Source organism: Microcaecilia unicolor, chromosome 1 (assembly GCF_901765095.1).
Source record: "Microcaecilia unicolor chromosome 1, aMicUni1.1, whole genome shotgun sequence".
Taxonomy (NCBI): domain Eukaryota; kingdom Metazoa; phylum Chordata; class Amphibia; order Gymnophiona; family Siphonopidae; genus Microcaecilia; species Microcaecilia unicolor.
In genome coordinates this window covers 719,001,555-719,019,396 of record NC_044031.1, presented here as the reverse complement: position 1 = coordinate 719,019,396, position 17,842 = coordinate 719,001,555, and the positions used below count along the sequence as shown (strand labels likewise).

The 17,842-nt window shown below is 42.6% G+C and overlaps 1 protein-coding gene across 1 annotated transcript in view; it reads left to right on the top strand.

The window, feature by feature from the left end:
• Positions 1-17,842, top strand: part of FBN1 (fibrillin 1) — a 415,078-nt gene that overhangs the window by 242,032 nt on the left and 155,204 nt on the right. Inside the window, exons 24-29 of the mRNA XM_030189555.1 lie at positions 7,223-7,348; positions 7,853-8,077; positions 13,611-13,736; positions 13,833-13,961; positions 14,974-15,099; positions 17,279-17,404. Of these exons, the coding sequence (XP_030045415.1) occupies positions 7,223-7,348; positions 7,853-8,077; positions 13,611-13,736; positions 13,833-13,961; positions 14,974-15,099; positions 17,279-17,404 (858 nt within the window). The remainder of the gene's footprint in view (positions 1-7,222; positions 7,349-7,852; positions 8,078-13,610; positions 13,737-13,832; positions 13,962-14,973; positions 15,100-17,278; positions 17,405-17,842) is intronic.

The following is a 17,842-nucleotide window of genomic DNA, read 5'->3' as shown; positions in this document are numbered from 1 at the left end:
GTGCCGGAAAGAATATTTGAAGCGGGGGAGTCGGAGAAACTAAACAAATTCTCTGTAACCTTGGAGGATGTAATGGGTCAGTTCAGCAAGCTGAAGAGTAGTAAATCACCGGGACCTGATGGTATTCATCCCAGAGTATTAATAGAACTAAAAAATGAACTTGCGGAGCTACTGTTAGAAATATGCAATCTGTCCCTAAAATCGAGTGTAATACCGGAAGACTGGAGGGTAGCCAATGTTACTCCGATTTTTAAGAAAGGTTCCAGAGGAGATCCGGGAAATTATAGACCGGTGAGTCTGACGTCGGTGCCGGGCAAGATGGTGGAGGCTATTATTAAGAATAAAATTGCAGAGCATATACAAAAACATGGACTGATGAGACAAAGTCAGCACGGATTTAGTGAAGGGAAGTCTTGCCTCACCAATCTAATGCATTTTTTTGAGGGGGTAAGCAAACATGTGGACAATGGGGAGCCGGTTGATATTGTATATCTGGATTTTCAGAAGGCGTTTGACAAAGTGCCGCACGAAAGACTCCTGAAGAAATTGCAGAGTCATGGAATCGGAGGTAGGGTAATATTATGGATTAAGAACTGGTTGAAAGATAGGAAGCAGAGAGTAGGATTGCGTGGCCAGTATTCTCAGTGGAGGAGGGTAGTTAGTGGGGTCCCGCAGGGGTCTGTGCTGGGTCCGTTGCTTTTTAATGTATTTATAAATGACCTAGAGATGGGAATAACTAGTGAGGTAATTAAATTCGCCGATGACACAAAATTATTCAGGGTCGTCAAGTCGCAGGAGGAATGTGAACGATTACAGGAGGACCTTGCGAGACTGGGAGAATGGGCGTGCAAGTGGCAGATGAAGTTCAATGTTGACAAGTGCAAAGTGATGCATGTGGGTAAGAGGAACCCGAATTATAGCTACGTCTTGCAAGGTTCCGCGTTAGGAGTTACGGATCAAGAAAGGGATCTGGGTGTCGTCGTCGATGATACGCTGAAACCTTCTGCTCAGTGTGCTGCTGCGGCTAGGAAAGCGAATAGAATGTTGGGTGTTATTAGGAAGGGTATGGAGTCCAGGTGTGCGGATGTTATAATGCCGTTGTATCGCTCCATGGTGCGACCGCACCTGGAGTATTGTGTTCAGTACTGGTCTCCGTATCTCAAAAAAGATATAGTAGAATTGGAAAAGGTACAGCGAAGGGCGACGAAAATGATAGTGGGGATGGGACGACTTTCCTATGAAGAGAGGCTGAGAAGGCTAGGGCTTTTCAGCTTGGAGAAGAGACGGCTGAGGGGAGATATGATAGAAGTGTATAAAATAATGAGTGGAATGGATCGGGTGGATGTGAAGCGGCTGTTCACGCTATCCAAAAATACTAGGACTAGAGGGCATGAGTTGAAGCTACAGTGTGGTAAATTTAAAACTAATCGGAGAAAATTTTTCTTCACCCAACGTGTAATTAGACTCTGGAATTCATTGCCGGAGAACGTGGTACGGGCGGTTAGCTTGACGGAGTTTAAAAAGGGGTTAGATAGATTCCTAAAGGACAAGTCCATAGACCGCTATTAAATGGACTGGAAAAATTCCTCATTTTTAGGTATAACTTGTCTGGAATGTTTTTACGTTTGGGGAGCGTGCCAGGTGCCCTTGACCTGGATTGGCCACTGTCGGTGACAGGATGCTGGGCTAGATGGACCTTTGGTCTTTCCCAGTATGGCACTACTTATGTACTTATGTACTTATGTACCACATAAATAGCTGACGTATCTTTAACCGCTAAAAAGTTAACCAGTTAGCGCTGAATATAGGCATAACTGGTTAATGTTTTAGCTGTTAACCCCCCCCCCCCCCAGATATTCACTGCCAGTCGCTGGAAATGGTCGACATTGAATATTCAGATTTTATGCCGGCACTGGACAGCAAAAGTACTGCCTGCCGCTGGCTGAATATCAGGGGGGGAATGAAATTAGTAGCTATGGCAATCGCTAATCAGTCCAGCTCTGCCCTTCCTCCCGCTTTCCAAATCACTACACAAACAGGCATCTGTTTTGAGTGGAAACGAAGAGGTCCACAGCTTTATTATATTACTCTCACAAAGTACTCTAAACATTGTACTCAAGCCCACTTATCTAACACTTATGCATAACTGGTATTGAGCAATATAGAAGTCTTCCTTTCTCACTGTGGTCCTTCAAAGCAAGGCCGTGGGTAGTGAGAAGCCTAATTTGGCCTGCATATTCCAGTCAGCCTTCTCTGTTCAAGCAAATTCACTTCCCCTCCAGGGCAGAAGATAGAAACATTGAAGCCACCAGCCTGACACATAAGTTATGATGGTAACTCCTCCCCCAACCCCCACTACTTGGGTTCAGATACCCAATCCACACAAACTGTGACAAATTAATAGCTAGGACATACAAAGGTAATACAGTTATAATGGTGAACAACATTGAAAAATTAAAGATAACCCTTTATAGATAGGTCGATATTCAAATCGATTTAACCAGCCAGAAACAGCTCCTGGCCGGTTAAATCTCCTCTTCGGGGCTAACCGGTCATTTTCAGCAGTGCTTAACCAGTTACTGCTGCTGAAAATGTCTGGTTAGTACCTATGTCAAAACTGTCTATTTTGGGTGCATTCTGGAGTACAGTCAGCCCTTGGCCAGTTATATACCGATATTCAGCACAACCAGCTAGGGTAAGAACATAAATACTGTAGGACCGCAAGAATGTCAATCCTAACTTTATGCGGCGATCTCTCAAAAGCGGCGAAATTGGTATAATCGAAAGCTGCTTTTTTGACAGCATCGCCACTTTCCCGTCATCTCGCCAGCGAAAGTTCAAGGGGGCGTGTCGGCGGCGTAGCGAAGCCGGGACATAGGCGGGCATGGGTGTGGCTACCAGATGGCCGGCTTTTGTGGATAATGGAAAAAAAAGTGGCGTTAATCAGTATTTCGCCGGGTTTACTTGATCCTTTTATTTTCACGACCAAGCCTCAAAAAGGTGCCCCAACTGACCAGATGATCACCGGAGGGAATAGGGGATCACCTCCCCGTAGTCCCCCAGTGGTCACCAACCCCCTCCCACACTAAAAAAATACAAATAAAAACCTGTTTTGCCAGCCTGTATGCCAGCCTCAAATGTCATACCCAGCTCCCTGACAGCAGTATGCAAGTCCCTGGAGCAGTTTTTAATGGGTGCAGTGCACTTCAAGCAGGCACACCCAGGTCCATCCCCCCCTACCTGTAACACTTGTGGTGCTAAGTGTTGAGCCCTCCAACCCCCCCCCCCAAAACCCACTGTACCCACATGTAGGTGCCCCCCTTCACCCATGAGGGCTATGGTAATGGTGTAGAGTTGTGGGGAGTGGGTTTGGGGGGATTTGGGGGGCTCAGCACCCAAGGTAAGGGAGCTATGCACCTGGGAGGTATTTGTATATATTTTAAAATTTTTAGAAGTGCCCCCTAGGGTGCTCGGTTGGTATCCTGGCATGTGAGGGGGACCAGTGCACTACAAATGCTGGCTCCTCCCACGACCAAATGCCTTGGATTTTGCCGGGTTTTAGATGGCCGGCATTTTTTTCCATTATCGCTGAAAAACAAAACCGGCGATCTCAAACCCGGCGAAATCCAAGGCATTTGGCCGGGCTAAACCATATTATCAAAAAAAAGATGGCCGGCCATCTTTTTCGATAATACGGTTCCGGCCAGCTGTTGCGCTGCCGCTAAAATAGATTGCCGGCGAACTATTTGGCCGGCAACGTTCGATTATGCCCCTCCTCGTGACCTAAATTGGCATGAACTGACACCTGAAAACCTGACTAGTTAGGGGTACTCCAGGACTAGACTTGGAAAACACTGCTATAAACAATGCCTAGATTTAGGCATAGTCTATAAACTGCGCCTAACTTGAATTTAAAGAATAGGTTATTAACCAAGGGCCTGATATTCAGCTGGCAGTGGTGAACATTTTGCTCACCTGTCGGGGCTTCAGCTTTGAATATCTGGTATTTTAAGCCAGCTAACATATAGGGGTCCTTTTACAAAGGCGCACTAGCATTTTTAGCACGTGCTTAAAATACGCCCGCGCTAAATGTTAGAGTCACCCATATATTTCTATGAGCATCGCTCACTAGCATATAGCGCATGCTAATGATTAGCGTGTCATAAAACTGCTAGCATGCCTTTATAAAAGAATCCCGATAGACACTTAAGTTGATATTCAGCACTTAAGAGGCCATGGGGTAGTGCATAAAAATAGGACAGACTTTTATGCAGTCCCATTTATGCACTAAACCTGACCGCTTAAGAGCTGAATATTAGTACTTAAGTGTTCAAGTGCTGACTCCGTCCCCAGAATACTCCCAACATAGCCGGCTATGAGTTAGACGCTAACGATGAATTTCAGCATCAGTTAGCCAGTTAAGTGCCACTAAAAATTAGCGGCTAGCCCAACCAAAACCGGCTAAATCACTTTGAATATTGGCCGGCCAATTTTCTAGAAATCTGTATTTATTTTAAAAAATGGAAAAATATTGATGTTCATTATTAAAATGGACTTGGGGAAAATCCGCTGCTTATTTATAGGATAAAAAAATATGTAGGAGAATATCGCTAGAAACACTTATACTTTGCAAACAAGGTAGAGTCTCATATCATTCCACACGGCTACTACTCACATCACTCTCGTTGTGAATCTATGCTCGTGCATTAAAATCTAATCATTGACTCATACCTCCCCCATCCTATGTTATAGTTATCTGCAAAAGAGTTATTATACTATATTGCATTCCCAAGACGCTTAGCTTAACGAGCTGATACGCTCCTTCTTCTGAAACTGGTGTGCCTGTGTGCCCCGACAGGTGCCTGTTTCGTAACGCTTTGTCAAAGGGGACTCCCACCCTTTTTAACTGTTGTGTGTCTCGTCATAGGAGCGTATCACCTCGTTAAGCTAAGTGTCTTGGGAATGCAATATAGTATAATAACTCTTTTGCAGATAACTATAATATAGGATGGGGGAGGTATGAGTCAATGATTAGATTTTAATGCACGAGCATAGATTCACCACGGGAGTGATGTGAGTAGTAGCCGTGTAGAATGATATGAGACTCTACCTCGTTTGCAAAGTATAAGTGTTTCTAGCGATATTCTCCTATATATTTTTTGTCAGTTTGAATAAGGAGTAGAGGAGAAAGCAAAAGCCGTTTATTTTTTTATATTTATAGGATAAGCAGCACAAAATGTATTGTACTTTTTTGGGATCTTGCCAGGTACTTGTGACCTGGATTGGCCACTGTTGGAAACAGGATGCTGGGCTTGATGGACCTTCAGTCTGTCCCAGTATGGCAACACTTAGGTTCTTATGTAAGAATAATATGCACAATTTGACATTAAGGGCACCTGATACAACACGAAGCCTTTTGCTGACTGTTTCTCATGGATCACCTCCAACCACTGAGTTCTGTACATATGTACCGTTCATGGCAGACTGTGGTTTCTGTGGGTTTAAAATCTTTGAAAACCACTTTCATGCTACAACGGAAGAAAATCTGGCCCTGGCTTCACTCCAAGCTGTGAAGGTACCCAGTTAACCTACAAAACCAGCTACAAAGAAAAAAAAAAAACTATTTCTTAAGCCAAGCAAAATTGTATTTCCTGTCCTTAAGCAGTTTAAAAACAGGGACAAATACATTAGATCCAGTTTTAAGTTTATTTTTAAAGGGGCATGGGGAAAGTGAGTCAGCAAGCAGTTTCCAATCCCTGTTTGTTATGTTTGCTTTTAATACAATTCGGCAATGGCACTTTGAATAAGAATTAGTTTAATCTGTTACCGTGTGATTTGCTATCACAGGGCAGCCATTCTGTATAGGAATGTCATATTATAAACAGATGGACTAGTAAACAGTAAAACAGTGCCTGACCTAGAACTGAAGAACAAAGTATAAAAACCATATTTGGTCATAAACATGTTAGCATTCGAACACATTGAGACTGTATTATGTTAAGAAAGATCCTGTTTATTTTAAGAGTAGTTGATGAGATGAAAAATGTGTGCCTCTCATAACCCCTTAGATATGACACACATAAGCATGACATTAACTCTCTCTGACTGCAGAATTATGGCGGGGAGGAAGAGTTCACAGCACACCTCAACATTTAGGACTGGATTCAAGCCTGTCTGCATCAATATCCCTTCTTTGATTTGGTCTAATGCAAACCATAAGGTGCCTTTCCATAGAGAATATGTAGACTGATGAAAAGGTTGAATCAGGCCCCAGGGGCTGATTGACACAAAATGGCTGCCTTTCAGATTCTGCCAGCTAAAAGAGAACTAAACACAATATTAATACGAGGGGAGGAGGGGGGAAGGAAGAAGGTTTATCAGTTTAAACATGAGAACAGCTCATTCCTGTTTCTCAGGGGAACAGGCACTACCTGTTCTTGCATTAAAACCTGCGATTGCGCTGGTGGTAGCACAGGGAGGAGAGCATAGCAGCAAGAATAAAGCAACATGCTCACGCTGCTGTGAAGGGTGATCCAGTGAGGCAGACTATTGGAGCCCTTGACCTGCTGGTGCCTTGAGCCAGTGCCTCACCTGGTTCATGCTTTAAGAAGGCCCTGCCCAGCACCCACAGACAGGCAGGTGGTCTACAAGGGCCAGACCAGCACAAAAAGTGATCAGACTGAAAACAGATGACAAAAGTCCCGAAGATGCTGCTGTTGCTGCTAATAGACCTTTTTATGGATCATCTTCTGGACTTTTACCACTACTAATCATGTCTGTAGCACTACTAGACATACGTAGCCCTATGTGTATTGTATGCAGGTACTTTCCCTGTCCCTAGAGGTCTCACAATCTACATTATTTGTACCTGGGCAATGGAGGGTTAAGTGACTTGCCCAAGATCACAAGGAGTTGCAGTGGGAATTGAACCCAGGTCACCAGGATCAAAGTCTGCTGCACTAACCACTAGGCTTCTCTTCCATTTTTGTCAGCTGTTTTCGGTCTGCACACTAAATTTATGAAATCTGTAGGGGAGACTTTTAAAAAGGCAAAATTTGTCTGGATAACTCCCTCAGACAAATCATTTGACTATTAATCTCAAAGTTTTTAAACAACTTAACATGTCATAGTCTATTCAGTTTTTGTGATCTGCCTATTAAAGAATTAAAAAAGTAATTTTGGGGGATTTCAAAGATCTCATACGGAGTTTCTTTTTAAACAGATGTCAATGAATGTGATGTGTTTCCTGGCCTCTGCACAAATGGACATTGTGTGAATACCTTTGGATCCTTTGTTTGTCAGTGTCCCAGTGGAATGAGCCTAGATTTCTCCGGACGAACATGTCTTGGTATGCTTTAAAGTTTTTTAAAAAGTTCTTTAGAAATGCAAGAAACAATGGCAAGGCTTTAGATACAGTAACTGAAACAAGATTTAGAGGGGAAGTTATCAACCTGGACTTCTGTTAAGATGTGCTGTTTTACTGTTAGCTCCAATTATTAGTAACTAAGTCTCATTGCACATGTTAATGTTAGCGACTGAAAACAGACAGGGCGCCAAGCAATGTGAGACCAGTGCAGGACAAATGCTGTAGCTGGTGGGGGTTGGGAACCCCCACCAAACTGGGGGGCCCCAGACCCAATTTGGGGGGCCCAGGCCTCTGTGGCCCCCCATAGCTGCACCACTGCTTTTCAGTGTGATAATGTTGAAAGTATCGTCCATCAACCTTACTGTTTGCCTGTTCCTATGGACTTCATAAGGTTACCCTTGTCCCTCCACTTTGGTGTTTTGCTTCCTATATGACATTAATGACATAATAACAGTTGACTTTGTCATTTCAATTACTTGTCAATAGATATTCGTTTGGAAACGTGCTACCTGAAACATGAAGATGAAGAATGCACCTCGCCTATTGCGGGCCGACATCGAATGGACGGCTGCTGCTGTTCAGTTGGTGCTGCATGGGGACCTGAATGTGAAGAATGTCCTATAATTGGATCACCAGAATATTCAACTCTCTGTCCAAGAGGGCCCGGCTTTGCTAGCAAAGAGCCTGTAAATGGAAAACCGTTCTTTAAAGGTACTGAAAATGCCCTAAGAGTTTTATTATGCCCCTAAAACATGGACGTTATCAAGGGAAATATCGCAATATGTTTCATTTTCAGTTTTATAGTGTTTTTAATTACCTCTTTTTATAGACCTCTTTCTGACTCCGTCACACGGGGGACTAAAGGTACTTATTTCATATATCAGGTTCTGTATAGTTTCTCTGACCTCCATTGTCACCCAATCATAAGGGGGTGGCATTAGGAGCTGTAATTGAAAACTAATTCCCATAACTATTGCTTTCTGTCCAAAACTGAGTATCACTTGTATGTGATCTACCTTAGGCTAAATGTTAGGTAAAGAGAAGATAGAATCAATAAAAATAGAGACAGAGATAGGTTTAAATAGATAGGTACATTTTATTCCTTACCCAAAGACAAGTCTTTAAGTTGATACAAATACAGACATCAGATTCTGGGTTTATCTGCACAGCGCCCTGCCGTCTGAGAGAAGCGTTGGGGAGGAGTTCCAAACTAAGGCAAAATCTCCCCTCTTTTATACACAAACCTCTCCATAGAAGTGAATGGTGAGAAACCTTGCTCCTAATCTTTCTCACTTTCTGAGATCATACTTTCCCACGCGGTCTGCTGTCTGATGTGCCCACCTCCTTCCGTTCTCAGCTACTGCTAATTATCAACATGTTTTGGGAAGCGTTGAGATAACAGTTTCACATCTTCCGGCTGCAATACTTTTCATACCCTTCTCATGAACTCTGTATTACCTCTGTATCATTGTATACCAAAACTAATAAGCTCCATTTTATTCATCTGATCTTTCATTACAGATGCTATATTTGATTTAAAAATTGTACCAATTTGTGTCAGAAGTCATTATTCAGACCTGCTTTTTGCAGATTCTCAAATATTAAATCATTTACTTGTTGTTTGGCCTAGTCAGTACTTTTTCAGTTGTTTTAGGCTGCATAGCTTTGGCCATCACTATTCCAGTGGTAGCCTTAAAGCTAGGCCATATATTAACAATAGCATGGTCCTTCTGGCAAAATCTGGATCCACTATGCTGCCTGTTTCTACTGTTGAGAGCCCTTTTATTAAACCTCAGTAAATGTGCAGTTATCATGGCTTAAAATGGGTAGGTTGTGTGCTAATACTCACTTAGGGGCCCTCAATGGGTGGCAGCAAGTGCTCCCTCCTGCATGGCCACACGGTAAATGCAATGGCCATGTAGATTTTCAGCCTTTTTTACCCGTTGCAGTAGAATGGGCCCCGGTTTGCAGCAAAAATGGCCGCCGCTGCTACCGTAGGCCCCTTTGTACCGCAGTTTGGTAAAAATATCCCTTAGTGTCTCCTATTTAGGAGGTGGTAAGTGGTCTCACGTTCACTCCACAATAGTCAGCACACTGTGAGTGCAGCGCATTAACTGCCAAATGCCTGCCACACTCACTCTCTGCCCATGCCACGCCCTGACACAAAAGCACTTAGTGCTCAATTCTATATATGGCGCCTAAAATTAACACACATTAGGCAATCATTCCTAAGCATATTCTAAATACTGTGCATATATCTACGAGCGGTATTTAGAATACACTTAGGCGTAGCTCATGTGACTAAATCTACGAACATCCATTTACGCCAACAAAAAGCTGGTGTAAATCCCTGCGCGTAGATTTATGGGCATTGGCCCATATTTTATAACAATGCGCAAAGATTTTGGAACACCCATAAAACACCCATTTCCATGCCTCCCCTAAGCACGCCCCTTTTTGCCTGTGCACATTAGAATGTAAGCGCAGTACATTACAGAATACGCTTAGCAATGTATGCACGTAAATTCTAATTTTTGCCAATTAGTGCTTGTTATTGCTTAACAGCTGTTAACAACACTTAACAGCTTGTTAAAACAATTAATCTATGCGCGCAGTTATAGAATACGCCTAGATTTACGTGCAGAACCTTGTGTAACTCTAGGCGTGCTATATAGAATCTGGGGGTTAACGCATGGTTTACTTTGTGGTAAGTGTTAAATTACTGAAAAGCCCCTTAATGCGGTTTAGAAACAGGGCCCCTTACATATCTAAATTATCCCTATTAACCAACAGTGACTCTCTTTTCATAATACATAAGGAGGGATGTGACTACACACTGGAAAACCTGAGAAGTAAATAAGTGGCCATATTTAAATCAGATCCTCTGCAATTTACATGTTAGTAAAAGAACTGAGTGAATGTCTTTGCTACAGAAGTATACAATGCCTCACTCAAATTTGGTCAAAACTGAGTAGGTACATGACACTGCCACATCAAAAAGTATAGAAATAAATTTGTAAATGTAATTGCAGTTGCATGAGGTAATCACATTACGCTATGATTTTAAAAGGAAAGTTGCAAAGCGCATGAGACATGTTATATAAATTATCTATAGGAGAAATATTTGGAGCAATTTTTAGAAGCCTGAATTGTGCATATTAGCAATTTTGTGAGTAAAATTCAAGTGAAGTACTAAGTCTATTTGGAATTAGGTTTTAAAGACAAAAAGGTAATATAGAGGGGTATTTTCGATATGATGTCTAAATCTAATTTGGGACGTTTTGCGAAAAAAGTCCAAAAATCCAGTAGTGAACATGACCATTTTCAAACCAGAAAAGTCCAAGGGAAAAAATGCACAAAAACAAGTCATTGGGATGAATGGGGGGGGGGGGGGGGGGGGGGGGGGGAGATAGTCAGCATTCTTAGTTGACTGGCCACTCAGGCATCCCAGCAAGGTAGTGGGCACTTTAGAGGGTACTACAGTGGAATTCACATAAAAGGTTCCAGGTGCACATCACACCATTACCCTCTTATGTTGTATGATGAGCCCTCCAAAAACCATCAAAAACCTATTATACCTAACTGTACACCAATACAATAGCCCTTGTGTCTGCAGATGTCACTTATATACTACTACTACTACTTATCACTTCTTTAGCGCCACAAGGAATACGCAGCACTGTACATTAAACACGAAAAGACAGTCCCTGCTCAATGAGCTCACAATCTAAATAAGTCAGGTAAACAGACAGAACAACTGACAGAGGTAAAGGAATTAAAGAGGTGGGGTACAGGGCAAGTGAGTAGAGGTTAGGAGTCAAAAGCAGTGTCAAAGAGGTGGGCTTTTAGCCTGGACTTGAAAACGGCCAACGACGGAGCTAGACGAACAGGCTCGGGAAGTTTATTCCAGGAGTGAGGTGCAGCGAGATAAAAGGAACGGAGTCTGGAATTAGCAGTAGAGGAGAAGGGGACAGACAAGAGAGATCTATCTACAGAGCGGAGTATCCGAGGAGGGGCATAGGGAGAGACAAGAGTGGAGAGGCATTGGGGAGCGGCAGAGTGAATGCACTTATAGGTCAGTAAGAGAAGTTTGAATTGAATGCGAAAAGGGATAGGGAGCCAGTGAAGTGACTTGAGGAGAAGGCTAATGTGAGCATAGCGACTTTGGCGGAAAATGAGTCGCACAGCAGAGCATTGGACTGATTGAAGAGGAGAGAGATGGTTAAGTTGGAGGCCGGTGAGAAGCAGGTTGCAGTAATCTAGACGAGAGGTAATAAGAGTGTGGATAAGGGTTCTGGTAGAGTGCTCAGAGATGACGGGACCTACTTATATGTAGGTATAGCAGGGTTTTGGTGGGTTTTGGAGGGCTCACGCTTTCCACCACAAGTGTAACAAATAGAGTGAGATATGGGCCTGGGTCCTCTTCTCTTCAGTGGACTGCACTGATCACTAAGCTATTCCAGAGACCTGCTTGCCACTATAATAGGACTGGCAATAACATCTGAAGCTGTCATAGAGGCTGGTATGTACTGTTTCTTTCACATCTTTGGGGAGTGGGAGGGGGTCAGTGACCACTGGGGGAGTGTTATACCATTATTCGTCCAGTGGTCATCTGGCCATTTAGGGCACCTTTTTGTGACTTAGTGTTGATTGAAACAGGTCCAGACCAAAATGTCTAACTTTTAGCCCAGGGCAGAAAAATGTCCAAGTTTTGGGAACTCCCAAATCCCGCCCACAACAGGCCCCTTTGTGATTTGGATGCACTGCAGAGAAAAACAGCTCAAATCTGAGTTTTTAAAATCATGATTTGGATGTTTTTTGTAGAAAAATATTCAAATGCCACTTGGCATGGCAGAGGGAAGAATCAGGGGCTGGCCAAAGGCAGCCTGTCATGCTGCTGCTGCTGTTGACCAATGTAAACTTTACAGGACCATGGGGGGGGGGGGGGGGGAGAGAGAGAGAGATGAGGGAGTAGTGCCAGACTTGCCGAGAGGGAGACGGAGGAGAGCGAAAGAGAGACTGGACTGAGGGAGGGAAGAGATACCAACCCAAGAGAGGGGGAGATGCTGAACCCATGGGGAGGAAGGGAGGGAGTGCCGGAAGTGATGCAATGCCATGTGATTGGGGGGGGGGGGGGGGTGCTGCCAAAGCAAGTTGGCTTAGGATGCCACTATCCCTTGAGCCGACCCTGCTCGTACAGGAGTAGATTGTTTTTTAGTAACTAGTAGAAAATAAATTCTATGAAATGAGGGAAAAGGCTCAGTGGAATATTTAAACACGTCTTGCAAAGATTTATAAAAAGTTTCCTTAGGTGACATTGGTACAGTACTATATGTTGTTTCAGAGAACACTGGAGAATTATACTAAGCATTTGAACCTGTGCCTGCTAAATTTTCCTCAGTTGTTGACAAAGTTCCTCACAAGTTTCAAACTTGTACTGATTTAACCCTCTTTATGTATTCATGTGACCATGCAACCTAGCGCCTGATCTATGCCTGTGCCTTCAAGTTGGTGGCACAGATTAGAACTGCAAGCCTCGGTCAGTAGGCAGAAAAAAATACATATTTCTCTGTAGCAAAGAAAAGAAGAACTGAACTCCACAAATCTCAGCACACAGAAACAACACAGTGGAGATGACCAGTAGTGACAAAGCAGCCACCGATTGTGTACAGATATCTTTATTGATTTTCCTGTGTGCTAAGCCCATATTTAAGTTGCTACTATTTTAAGGGGGGGGGGGGGGGGTTGTAGGTCCTGTGCTAATTTTTCATTAACTCGCAGGACTTGCAAAAAATTAACATGGAAGCACTTACCTCCTCTCTTCTGAAAAAAAAGTTTAAAAATAACACGCGATAAGTGCACGTAAACAGGCAAATTACCATATAACTATTTTGCGTGTTTTGTGGTAAGCTTTTGTTGGTGCACTAACCATGTGTTAGAACTCAGCATCCTTTTAGTCAAAGGGCCCCTAAGAGAATTCAGTCAATGCATGTAGAATTACATAGTTGGATTGGCTGAGTCTAAGTTTAGATTTCATTAAGGGGGTCTTTTACTAAAGCTTAGCTCGAGTTACCTGCAGCAGAGCCCATTTTATTCCAATGGGCCCTGCTGCAGACAAGTCAAGCTAAGCTTTAGTAAAAGACCCCCTTAATCATCACAAGGTACAACCTAGTTTCTGTCTGGATTGGAGCCCAACTGAGTGGATATCAAAAATAATAGAATTTTTTTGTCTTCTTATTTTTAGATATTAACGAGTGTAAAATGATTCCCAAGCTATGTACACATGGAAAATGCAGAAATACCATCGGTAGTTTCAAATGCAAATGTGACAATGGGTTTTCACTTGATTCAGAAGAAAGAAACTGTACAGGTGAGCTGTATAACATACATATTTTGTACATTTAAAATGTCTTATTGAAGAGCTAGAATGGTCAATTTACGTTACTGTGTTTTGATTTCTATCCAGATATCGATGAATGTCAGATATCTCCTGATGTTTGTGGTGAAGGCACCTGTGTTAATACTCCTGGAGACTTTGAATGTGTCTGCTTTGAAGGATATGAGAGTGGATTTATGATGATGAAAAACTGCATGGGTAAGTACTTTTGGGGATGGATAAGACAGTTATCCAAACATATGTTCTTTAAATCAGTCTTGTGTTTTGCTAATTATAGTTATAGTAAGTCTGCAAAGACTGATACATGAAATCATTCTGGCCGATATTTAAAGTGAGCTAACAAGCCAGAAACAGCTGCTGACCGGTTAACTCGCTTGGTCATGGCTATCTAGTCATTTTCAGTGGCACTTAATCAGTCATTCTTGCTGAAAAATGACCGGTTAACACCAAACTTAAAGACAGCTATTTTGGGGGCATTCCGGGGGGGGGGGGGGGGGGGGGCATTTGGGGACAGAGTCTGGTTAGGTCCCGATATTGAGACCTAACTGGCAAGGATAATATCTGTCTTATCTTTGTGCAGTATCCCATGGCCGGTTAAGCCTTAATATTATCTTAACCAGTCATGTGTTAGCTGGCTTAAAAAAACAAACAAACCAGAAATTCAATGCCAAAGCTCGCATAGGGCCCGGCATTGAATTTCTGGTTTTAACACCAGTGGTGGACAAAAGAAACACCGTCCAACACCGGCTGAATATCGGCTGGGTTTTATTTTTACTTTGCTCCCACCTTATTATGCATTTTGAATGCCTTTAATATGAAGCACTATTTAGTTTTCCTAGTCAAGATGACCAGACTCATATGTGTCATCCCTCAGGGAAAGAGAATAGTGGTGGGGATACAGTACCATCCACCTGACAAGAATGAACAGACAGATGATGAAATGTTAACAGAAATTAGGAACGCTAACACATTTGGCAACATGATAATAGTGGGCGATTTCATTAGTCCAATATCGACTGAAAAAAATGCCATTTCAAGAAATGCTAGGGAGGTAATACTAGGAACCAACAAGAGGGGGAGCTATTTTAGATCTAATTCGTAGTGGAATCCAGAACATGCTGCCTTCCCTCCTGAGTGAAAGACAGAGTTATTTTAAATATTGTGTACAAAACTGTAACATAGCTTATTATGCACATATTTTATTTTCCAGATATTGATGAGTGTGAAAGAAATCCTCTTCTGTGTCGAGGTGGCATTTGTTTAAATACAGAGGGGAGTTTCCAGTGCGAGTGTCCTCCTGGGCATGAAGTGGCCCCAGATGGTTCAGCATGTACAGGTATCCTGAAATTAATATATAGGGATTGGGTGTTAACAGAACATTATAGGGTGAATTCTATATATGTCACTGAAAAAAGTGCTATTCTAAAAGTGATGCTTAAAGTTAGGAGCAGTTCATAGAATAGCGTTTATGCCTAGGAATCACGCCTACCTGTAGGTGTGGCCATTTGCATCAACTGAAATGTGGTGCAAATGTACACGCCTAATACCCCTTATTCTATAACAACGGGCGTAAATGCTAGGAAGGCCCCCGTTCCACCCATGACCCTCCCATTTGCATGCCCCCCTTTTTTTAACTTGCATGTAAATTCCAATGAACGTTAGTTAGTGCTAATAACTGCTTGTTCAAAAGCCATTGTTCTATTAAATTGCATGCACAAATTGGGTACGCATCCAAATTTACGCACACGATTTTTGGCGACTTTTAGAGAATTAGGGGGTACAGGGCCTAATTACTAATTGTATTAAGGTTTTGCAGTTCATACATGTTAACTACAAAATTTAACCCATGGTAGCTGCAAAACCACTGCAATAACAGTTGAGGGTAGTTCCAGGAGAAGGTACCTGTGTATGTATCACAGGACCATGATCTCTACGGCCAGTTACCTGGACATGCAGATAACTGTTTTGTGTTCTCTGCCACGTTTACTGTTTACACATATTAACAACTGTGTTAACTGCAAGGCACCTACCTCCCCCTCACCATGTCCTAACATGAATTTCCAAATTAGGGATTTAACATGATAACTGTGGGGCCCTTTCACTAAAATACACTAAAATATAGGCTTAGCACATTTTAACATGGGACTTTGCTGTGCGCCAAGCCCAGTGGTGTGCTGGAGCGGGCTCTCATAGGCTTGCGAGAGACGTTTGCTAACTTTTCAAGGTAATCAATAGAAATAGAATAAAATAAAACAAAGAAAATAAGATGATACCTTTTTTATTGGAATAAGTAAGAATTTTTGGAGCCGGTTGTTAAAGTAGCCCCTTCCTGAATTCTCTGAGCAGCAGGCTGGGACTTCTCGTGCATGAGCGAGAAGTCCCAGCATGTTGCTCAGAGCCAGAAACAAGCAGCAGGGAGCAGTGGCAGTCCATTTATTGGCTGGTGGGGCTCGGCATCCCTGCCAGTAAAGGTATGTCTAATGTGCCCATACAAGGGGGGAGAGAGAGAGGCATGCATTGCCCCCCTCCAGTCCACCCCTGCCCCCACCCCCAAATTGCAGAGCTGGCTATGCATGGAGATAGAGCTCATTGTTAAAAATTTACCAGCACACACCTGGCTAAGCCCATATTTTATGCACCAGTATATTCAGGAATTTTTTTCAAGTCTCATGTTGATTTTTCCATTAGCACACGAGACATGCGAAAAATAACGCAGGAGCACTTACTGCCTCCTTTTTATGTTAAGTCTGCATTATCCAGTTAGTGTGCACAACTCAGAATGTGCTATTTGGATAACACTTCCCTGCTTTTTCCTCTCCCATGGCACCCCTCCCAAAAAAATTGAAAAAAATATAAATAACACGCAATTAGGGGTCATTTTACCAAGTCGTGCTAAAAAGTGTCCGGTGCTGCTGTCAGCATGTGGATTTTCTGCCTGCTGCAGCCACTTTTAGTATGCTGGTAAAATGGCCGCCATGTCACATTTTTTTTGTAATAGCCATATGCTGATTTCCCCATTAGCATGTGGCCATTACTGCCACCTATTTAGGAGGCGGTAAGGGCTCCCTTGCTAATCAGGTAGCACTTGGTAATGTGCCCACGCTACCCGATCAGTGCAGGCATGCCTACTCTCCGCCCATGGGCATGCCTCCCACGCCTCCCACGCCTGCTGAGTATGAAACTACCACGGGATTTCTCAATGTGTCCCGCATCAGTGCTCATTAATCATGCAGTAGGCCCGTGTTGGCTTCTGCGCATTAGTAAAAGGGCTCGCAAGTGAGCACAAACAATCAAATTACCACAGAACGCTTTAACGCATTTTGTGGTAAGCTTATTCTGTTGTACTAACGTTAGGGCTTAGCCCCTAAGTTGTGAATTCCATATTAATACAAATCACGTAGGCCTCTTTGAGAGGTGTTCATTCTGAAATGCATTATATAGAGTGTTGATGTCTGTAGTTTGTATGTATTGTATATAAGCTTAAACTGTTTTGCTGTTTTACATTTTTCTTATAGATATTAATGAATGTGAACTGAGCACCAACCTTTGCAAAAATGGCCATTGTGTAAACCTGATAGGAAGGTACCAGTGTGCCTGCAAGCCTGGGTATAAGGTCACACCTGATAAACTATTTTGCGTTGGTAAGTACTTGAGCTAAACGTTATTTACTGATCTGCACAAATTAACGAGCATCTGTTATTCTACTTGCTTAAAGAGCAATCATAGTGAAGATATATTCCTAAAACAGGGCTTTTCTAGTTCCTTCATCTCTGGAGTCCACCTAAAATGAACTAAATTCTTCAAAATAGATTTGCTGAACAATTCGAGAAACCCGGAAAATTTTTCATTGTTTGTGGAATCGGGTAGTTGAAGCTTTTGGAAAATTTACTTGGATTTAAAAACAAAAACAAAAACCTTGAGGTCACTAACCTGAGAGCCACAAAGTTAATTGAATATCCTTTACTAGTTTTCTATCACATTCCTGCATCTTTCAATTCAGCTGGTTAAAAATAACGAGATAAAGATGTACGGCTATTTTTCAGGCAAATTCTGCTGGCCACCAGAATTGTCCAGTTAAG